This window comes from Ochotona princeps, chromosome 14, assembly GCF_030435755.1.
Source record: "Ochotona princeps isolate mOchPri1 chromosome 14, mOchPri1.hap1, whole genome shotgun sequence".
NCBI classification, from domain to species: domain Eukaryota; kingdom Metazoa; phylum Chordata; class Mammalia; order Lagomorpha; family Ochotonidae; genus Ochotona; species Ochotona princeps.
In genome coordinates this window covers 31621277-31630673 of record NC_080845.1, presented here as the reverse complement: position 1 = coordinate 31630673, position 9397 = coordinate 31621277, and the positions used below count along the sequence as shown (strand labels likewise).

Below are 9397 nucleotides of genomic sequence, written 5' to 3'. Positions count from 1 at the left end.
GTACATACAGAAGGGCCAACTCAGGATAGCGGCACCAGCAGGGACAATGGCAGTTCCAGCCATGGAGCTGGCTCCTGGCTTCAAATGGACCCTGGCTTCAAATAGCTCTGGCTATTACTACCATTTGGGGAGTAAACTCGTGTATGGGAGATCTTTCTTCAGGTCTCTCCTTTCTCTGTAAACCTGATCTGCCCTTTCAATAACAATAAATGAAATTTTAAAAAAGAAAAGGAAAGATAGAGTTACAGAGAGAGAAGTAACAGAGAGATAAAGGATGCTCCATCTGCTGGTTTACTCCCCAAAAGCCTGCAATGACTGGGAATGCACCAGGCTGAAGCCAGGAGCTAGGAACATCTCCCAAGTCACCTACGTGGCACAGGGACCCAAGCATTGGAGCCATTCTCCATTGCTTTTCCAGGTACTTCAGCAGGGAGCTAGATTGGAAATGGAGTAGCCATTTGGACACAGGACGGTGCCCATACAGGATACCAGTATTGCAGGCAGAGGCTTAGCTTGCTATACCATCGCAGCAGCAGAAGGAGGTTTTTTTTCCCAGCAGAAGGAGTTTTAAGAGCTGAGCAACAGGAGCTATAAGTATGGGATATAAGGGACTCATCTGCAGCTTCCTGTGGAAACACCAGACAGCATCAGTTAGTCCAGGAGGACTCTGAAAGTCAGGCTGTGTCTGTCCTCACGGCCACAGCCCAACACACTCCAGGAGACCCTTCCTTTGGCTACTGCCCAACATGGCAGACAGAAGCACAGGGTTCCTGAAACATTTGCTTCCCTGGTCCTGGAGCTGGGGAACGCTACTGACTGCACATGCGTATGTATGACCAAGTGGAGGCTCCTTTGATGAGGAAATTGCCCTGTTTGGTTCTCATCAACCTGCCAATCACACCGCTGCCAGGCTTGAGAAGAAAGAGACTGGATGAGGAACAGAGGGTAGGAGAAGGCTGTCCTCTGTCTGGCACATCTGGGCAGGCTGCTTTGGATAGGTCCCGTCAGATAAGCCCCTTTCTCTCTGCCCCCTAATGCTGAGAGCTCTTCCCTGAGGCCCTCACTCTTGGGTCCCTTCTCCTGTGTAACCCACCAACCCAGTCCCACAGCAATCATGGGAGATGGTAAAAAGCAGGCTTGGGTGTTTGTCCTTTATAAGCCCAATGAAGATGCCATGGTTTTGGTTGAGCAGGAATGCGCAGCATCTGCTGTACATTGCCAATGGATACTGTGGTGTGAGCTCATCGTCCGAGTACCTGTGGACCCAGTGAAGTTTCTAGGTTGGAAAGAAATGGGGTATGCATGCTGGGTGGGACTGGGAGGGTCTCCATGAAGTCTGAGACCATGACTGTTGGTTGATGTGGGGAGAAGGAGACCCCAAGGAAGGCTGATTGGAGACGCCTTCATCTTTGGCCTGGACATACCTGGATTCTGCGCCCTGGTTGGGGATGACTGCCCGCTGCTTTTCCCACTTCTGGCCATCCACTGCTGTAGAATAAGCACCTTGCTGTTCTTGAACTGGCCTGATCACCACAGCTGTCTGCAGGTGTCCCTACGTGATGGGGCAGGTGTGGCATGCTCCCAGAGAGAATGAGGCTACTCCCACGTCTGCCCCCTCATCTGCCCATCAAATGGAACCCAGCACCCACGCTCACTTCACTGAAATCACCCAGCAAGTGGAGTGGATCTGGAGCAGCCGTCTGAACCAGCTCTCTATACCAGGAGTCTCCTGACGTCTATGCAGAGTGAGCAAGTGGGACCTTGACCCTCAGGAAATCCATTTTTCTCTCTCCCTCTAAGAACTCCTGAGCACTAAATTGGGGAAGCAACCGAGTGTATTTAGTAGTACAGCAAATGGGAGTCAGCGAGGGGTGGGGTTTGAGAAGAGCTCAAACAAGAGGATGCTTTCCAAACTTAGAGTCTGAGGGTTGCAGCAGGGAGGAGGGGTTAGGAGCTAGGAGTTAGGCCCTTCTCTGAGCTCAGGCCCTCCCAGCTCCTGGAGGAAAAGGGAGTCCCCAGGAGCCCTGACCAGGGCCAAGAATATGGACTCCTCCATCTACAGACATTGTGTCAAGAGACAGTCCTTCTGTGACACTTATCAGGCAGAATCAATGGCTCTCCTGAAATCTGTTGGACTTCTACCTGCCCTTGTCACCAGAATCACCTCCAATTAGGGGACCATCTCATTATTGGAAAACCTCAGGGATAGCAGAATCAAGCTCCTGGACATATCCAGCAGGTGTGTCGCGCCACCCCACCACCACACTTCATACCTCATTAACTGATGCCCTCTGCCCACCTGCTCTGGGGAATCTGGTCTAGCCTGGTCTAGCCTGGTATCTCTTGCTGCTTGCTGCCCTCATTCCTAAGCTCGCTCCGCAAATGTGAAGTCCTGGCCCTCCTGCTATGGTGCCCTTGGCCAAGCAGAGGATGGTATGGAGGCAGCAGTCCTGAGCCACAGCAGGTCCTGCAGTTGCCCCTGGTCAGGACCTCCCGTCAACAACAACTACCCGGCTGTCTTGATAAAATCCCCGCCAGCCTGGGAATGGAGCCCTGGCATACACTCAGCACAGCCTGCCCTGGGTAGCAGTCCTGGGAAGGACAGAACCCTTGCTGCTGTCTGTAGCTCCTCAGGAACCTGAGGATGGATTGCCCTGTCCCGGATGCTCCTCGGCCCTTTAGCTTTGGCTTCTGTCTGTGTGTCCACGCTCCACACCGCTGTCCCCTGCTACCGCAACCTCAATTGTGAAGTGGGCAATTTCCTCTGCCACAGAGGGCATCATGCCAAGCTACACACACCCTCAGCATGGACTCGAGGGCAGAGCTCTTGGCTAATCCAACCCTGGGCTGGGTCTCCTGCTGGGCTCACCTAACCACACACAGTGCTGTTGATACACAAGAATACAACATGCAAATTATTTAAACCGATTTCAAAAAACTGCCTGGTTGGTTCTGGGCTGCCCTTATCCACTCAGTCCATGTCCCCTCCTTCCCAACCCCTCTCCCACATCACTGGGGCAGGTTCTTGACCACAGTGTCCAGGTCCCTCCTAGGAGATTCTTTACCCTAGTAAAGGAGATTCTTTACCCTAGTTTCTTGGGCAAGGTTTGAAGCAAGCAGTGTGCTGGCTACAAGTGTAGGGGGTTGGTTAGGTCCCTGCTGGGCACTGCATTGTGAAGAAAAGCTGGGCACTGCACGACACAATGAGAGGGGATGGCCCAGCAGGATTCTGCCATTAATACCTGCAAGAGTAAACATCAGTGAGCTCCACAGTTGGCTGCACTCAAGCCCCTACTTAGCCCACTCCACTCTGGCCAAAGCACCCTGAACAGCCAGTTCACCAGTTCTCCTCAAAGCTGGGTCTTCACTTGCCCCTGTCATGCCCAACCAAGCCACAGGCTGTCCTCTGGGAAGAACCTTCCCTGTAATTAAAAAAAAAAGATTTATTTATTTTTTTTATTGCAAAGGGAGATATACAGAGAGGAGGAGGGACAGAGAGGAAGATCTTCCATCCAATGGTTCACTCCCCAAGCGGCCGCAATGGCTGGAGCTAAGCCAATCCGAAGCTAGGAGCCGGGAGCTCTTTCGGGACTCCCACGCGGGTGCAGGGTCCCAAGGCTTTGGGCCGTACTTGACTGCTTTCCCAGGCCACAAGCAGGGAGCTGGATGGGAAACGGGTCACCAGGATTAGAACCGGCGCCCATGTGGGATCCCAGTGCATGCAAGGCGAGCACTTTAACCACTATGCAATCACGCCGGGCCCTCTCCCCTGTAATTTCTGGGTCCCTGCCTTGCAACCCTCTCACACAGGCCTGTCACACCACAGTCCTTGCTCCATTCTTACCTGGAGTCTACACAGACTGGTCCTTGCCTAGAAACATGAAAGATGCCATCTCACAGATGCAAGGAAGATGGTTACTGCACACCTGCGCCCCCAGATGCCAAGGATAGACCTTAACAGAATGGCTGTGCTCTATCATGGAGCATTGGCTGCTGGAGAAATCAATCAAGAGATTACTGAACATTCCCTGTCCATCCACACTTCAGTAGCTTGGCCTGTGTGAAACCTGACCTAGTCCCAGCTCTCCAGATAACCTGCCAAATTCAGAGGTGGGAGGGTTAGGGAAGGGCCAGTTACCCGAGGTCTGTAGGACAGAAACACTCCAGTTTCCCAGGAACACAAGCAAGGGGCCACCTAGTCTCAGGACTCACCCTCTGCTCTAGTTCCTTGGCACTGCTCTAGCGCCCCCCAGTGGCCCTCACTGAGAGAGAGCCCAGCTTCACGTGGGCAAGCATGTCTAGGGATGGCAAGTTAGAATGTCCAGGTGTTCCATCAGCTGTAAAACCCTGGCTGAAACTCAGTTTTGCCTTCTGAGTAAGAATGTGGATCCCAACCTAGCAACTATTTCCTTATTTTAACTGAGCCAAGTAATTTTAGATACTAGTGAATAGAGTAAAAATAAGGACCAACTCCCTTCCCCCACCAGAATTTTCTTAAATAGAGGAAAACAAATAGGCAATTATAACACTAACTGATGGAAACATTCTGGAATCAGGACCTATGGAACCAGTCGCCTTGGCATGTCTTTATGAGGAGTTGACAAGAGCTGAAAATAGTCAAAACGTCCAGCAAACTTACCCTGGAAACAACCACCACCAGTCCTTGTTTAAGCTGTGGCCAACCCAATATGAAGTGTTCTTGGATAACTGCAACAATAAGCTCTTCCAGGGAGAACTCTGAAGGGAGATTCAGAGAGCACAGGTGTGTGGATGAAAACACACACTACAGCACGAGGACTTCGGGAGACAGGGATGAGCTTCCCTCTGGTACTGACCACCAATGGGTGCATGGGCCCTGTGGGATCGATGGTCACATCTCAACCAGCACTGGCTGGCGAGGAGGGGCCACCCACAGCGCTGTGCTGTGAGGGTAGAAAGGCTGCTGGCCACTCAGGGCGAAGGATCATGACTGTGTGTGTCTGCCAGGGCGTGCTGGCCGGCATGCACTGTCGAAACCGAAACGATGATACATTTCAGTCCAATGAACCCACTCCAGCTTACTTACTTTTGAGTAATAATAACTCCCAGGAGTGTCTGTGACTGTGGTCAGGTCAGATGACAGAGATTTGCAATACTCTCGGCTTTCCTGCCAATCCCTCTTAGTGAGTGAGATGTGAAAGCATCTTCCCTGAATCAGTATCCAGCCCACCACACAGCAGGTGTCTAGAAAGCAATAAGATAGTGATGGTAGCACAGCCTGGGAATAATGATGTCCTCACAGGCTGACTACTAACCAACCCCCTGTGTCCAAGGTCATTACTCTTGTGGACTTCTGGCCCTTGACCTCTGCAATCCTCCTCAGCCCGGCTGTGCCCCCTCCACCATGGAAAATGCCATGTCTATTTGTACTCAGTAAAAGGCCTTCACAGGCAGTAGCATGACTTCCTCACACGCTAGGAGTTCCCACAGGACCAGTGTCCCATTGCTGAACACTTTGTGGTGCACCCAGAACTTTATCCAATCTCAGTTGGCCCCATAACCATCCACTGGGTATCTCATTCATTCATTCATCTGTTTTTTCCCCTAACACAGTCCCTACCACACATTCAAATCAATGCCACATGGATTTTCTTAGCTGTGATCAGTCAACTAGAATGAAGCGCTATAGACTGGGATGGCGTGATTAGACCTTTGTAAAGTGGCAGAGGTGCAGGGTGGAAGAACCTGTCATCAATGCAGGCATTCAGAGTTGTTCTTTCAATGAAGAAGCAGTCAAGGATGCTCTGGGGATGGGTGTTGGGAGGGCGGGTGGGGGCAACCCTGGTGTGGGACCTCACAGCACAGAGCAGTAGAAGATTCAGGAAATGACAGTTGGAGGGTATGTGCACACTCTTCCTGCACCCTCATACAGACAGAGCCTAACCCTGACCACACTCTCAAGACCTGCCCACAGTCACCTTCCCTAGCACCCAAGCTTGCTTTGGCCTGTTCTTTCCCTTCCATGGGTACCTTCTCCATCGCTGCTTTCAAAGTAGACAGACATAAACGGAGTAGGGGTCTGCTGTACCCTAGGCCCACAACCCTCCAACTCACCCACCTCCCTGTCATGGCTACACGTGGACTTCAGCCACCTTGCCTCTACTGGCCTGCACCTGGAGCAGCCAGTGATTCTTCCCCTTCAAGCGGTCTCCACGGGAACAAGGTCCAAGCAAACTATGTTCTTGAAACCAAGTGAACCAACTTCACATACAAATGTCTGGGTTCTAGATGACTGTTGTTATCCATAGAGTGAAATTGATTAGAACTGCAGGCTGCCAACCCTGAAAGTAAGGGGATGCCCCTAGATGCATTGTGCAACTTCATCCTTCTCCCTGCCAGCCAGCTTAGCTCTTGAGCCCAGTCTGCTCCAGTGCCCTTTTCCTGGACAGCTCGCTGCCTCCCGAAAGCGCCTAGACAGACACCTGTTGCTGTTGCTCCTTCGTTTGGTCCCCTCATGGCTAACCAGCCTTTCCAGTTCCCCTGTGTCCACAGCAGGTACCTTGTGAGGGGCAGGTGAAGAAGGGCTTCAGTGTGTCCTGCAGGTGGCTTAGCTTCTGCTGTACTGCCTGCAAGGTCTCCTGCATCTTCGTCCTGTTTGCCTGGCAGGGCTGAAGCTGCTTCTTGGCAGCCTGGTGTGCCCTCTGTCCCTTTTGGGCAGTTCCAAGGTGGAGCTGCTTCTGAAGGCTGCTGTTGGAGGTTTCCAGGAGGCTGCTCAGCTGCCCAAACTGCTGAGACACCTGCAGATCTGGGAAGACACAGAGGTTGAGGGAGGGGGCGTGAACCACTCTGAAATGGTACCCTGGAGCCACAACACAGCACATCAGCCCCCTATTCTCTGTCTTGCAACTTTTCTGAACCACTGGACAGATTTATGACATCTGATGCCTAATAACTTGGTTATTAAGGAAGCCAAGGTGCTTGTAAGTAGCCTTGACTGGGAAGTAGCCCCCTAAAACTGAGGGTTGGCAGGACATTGCTGTGGGGTACACTGAGCAAGGGTATCTGACGGTGGAGAGACCAGAGGATGAGGTGGCTTGTGGCAATGAGGAGCCAGGGTCAGCCATACTCACATTGCACGCCCAGCCAGATGGCAGCCATCGCCAACAGCAGGCAGGTGAGGAACAGGCCCAGGAGGAGGTGCTGTGCACGGCAGGGGTGGCCATGACCTTCACAGAGGGAGGGAGGAAAACTGAGGGGCTGTTGCAGGGCTCCTCTAGAGAAAACATCCCTAGGAGATGCTTGCAGAGGTGAGGGGTGGGCAGTGGATGGCTTTCCTGGGTGCTGGGACCATTTGGAGGTGAAGAGGGAGAATTTTCCAGAGTAAGAATTTAGGATTATTGATGGTTAGCCAGATCAAAAGGTCACTTCCTGTTATCAAAGGGAGCTAATGCTCAGGCGAGAGAGGAAATGGGTTGAGAGGGATACGAATTGAGAAATGCTAGGGGTGTGGTTTGCCCTTGGGGGCACAGCAGGAAGGTTCATCCCCAGCAGGGCACACTGCAAGGCTATGTCCACTTGTGTCCATGACCCTCTCTTTCTCCCTGGAGTCCCACATGGCTTGTAATGGCACTGGCAAGGCGACAGTACTCACAGGGGAGCATTTGTTCAGCATCTGGGGCTTTGGCACTGCTCCAAGTCATGGCTGGCTGTTCCATGCAGAATGCTGGAAAGGGAATGGAGGTGGTCATGGTCAAATCCTGGGCTGTGCCCCATAGCCTCTCCCCAGAGATCGCCCACCGCGTGGTCCTGCTCTTGTCCTCCATCTGCAGCTGCTATGGGATGCCCTCACCACCCATGGGGCTCCTGGTCGCCTCAGGGCTCTTGCCATGTACCACCCGTGATTGTTTCTGGGAATCCCATCATGGCTGTCTTGGATTTCCTTTATGGTTTCCTTGTTGTGGGAAGGGGTTGACTCCCAGCTCTTCTCCTTACTGAGCACTATTTAGTATCTACCGTCCTCATTCCGTCCCCCTCCCCACCTCTGTGGCTCCCTGTTTCACATTCCAACTTAGTCCCCCAGGAGTGCCCCAGCCCCTGCCAAGCCTCCAATGGGACTGCACTTGCCTTAGGGCCATGCTGGCACCTGCTCCATCTGTTGCTCCTCTTCTCCCCTCCCTCCATAGGGTAACATTCTCTGGAGACCAGTGTGGACTCCACTGCTCCAGGCACAGCACCCTTGCGAACACACACACACACACACACACACGGTCTTTGGGCTCATCATACCTGTTTCGTCCCCTGGTTCAATAGCCAGTGGCAGGCTGGTGGGTGCCTCTGGGTGTGAAAGCGCCTGTATGTTCTCGTTGGTGAGCTTCCCATCCTTGTCAGACTCTAAGAGAGGAGAGGAGAGGAGAAAAGAGAGAAGAGGAGAGGGGAGGGGAAATAAAGTGGAGTGGAGTGGAGGGGAGGGGAGGAGAGGAGAGGAGAGACCCTGTGGTGGTCAGGTTGGAGGTTGAGGTTCGGTGGGCTCAGGGAATGAAGTGGCTACAGGTACCCTTACCCCGTCCTGGGTGGGAGATGTTCTTCCTCAGAGGAGCCTTCACAAACCGCAGGTCTGCATAGATGACGGACTCTGCCATGTTTCTTGGCAGCACCTTCAGCCCCACGTGCCTTTGCTTGCTCTCCTAAGCCCCTCTCCTCTCCCACCCTGCTCACTCTAGAGCTCTGAGTTCCCTCTGTGGCCACACCCCTCACTCAGCACTTGACCCTGTGACTTGAGTCACAACAGCGGAAGATGGGAGTGCGTCTCCAACAGAGGGGCTCAATGAAGCAGAGGCATCTTTGCCCAAAGCTGCTGTGGCAGGGCTGGGCCCAAGGGTTCCTCTGTGCCTGACCAGCACTGCACCCTTTGGCATGTGGAGTGTGTGTGTGTGTGTGTGTGTGTGTGTGTGTGTAAGTCGTTGTTGCTCTCTGGGGGCCAACTGACCCCAGACACTCAACTGTTTTTAATCCAGGGTGAAGCCCTATCTTTCCTGCCACCCAACTGGTGTGAGGTCCTGGCATGAAAGCCTAGCCCCAAGCATCCTGGGATTCCAAGCAGATGGGAGTTCTATAAGGGATTCCTTTAATGGGACTCACACCTACCTGCACTACCACTCAGGGGCTTTGAAAACTAACATGTAACAATGCCACACATAGGCGCCCACTCCAAAGACCTTCTGGGGCATTTAATGGACTTGGAAGGAGTCACATGGACTCACAATGTTGGGACAGCACCGTCTGCCACCCTCCTCTCCTCCTCACAGTGTCTCCCTGGTCCCTCAGCTGTACAATGACCACACCTGGGGTCCTCTAGCCCTTCCTCTATCCCAATCTGGCACACCTCTGGCATCACTGGGCACAACGCCCAGGTGGTTGC

The 9397-nt window shown here is 52.9% G+C and overlaps 1 protein-coding gene across 1 annotated transcript; it reads right to left on the bottom strand.

The window, feature by feature from the left end:
- Positions 1-4072: 4072 nt before the first annotated feature.
- On the bottom strand, positions 4073-8781 carry LOC131481952 (B-cell differentiation antigen CD72-like). The gene is made up of 5 exons (XM_058672869.1): positions 8540-8781; positions 8266-8370; positions 7631-7702; positions 6539-6784; positions 4073-4095 (listed from the first exon to the last, which is right to left on the bottom strand). Exons 1-5 carry the CDS (start codon positions 8616-8618, stop codon positions 4073-4075), a joined length of 525 nt encoding a protein of 174 aa, XP_058528852.1. The 5' UTR covers positions 8619-8781.
- Positions 8782-9397: the final 616 nt, after the last annotated feature.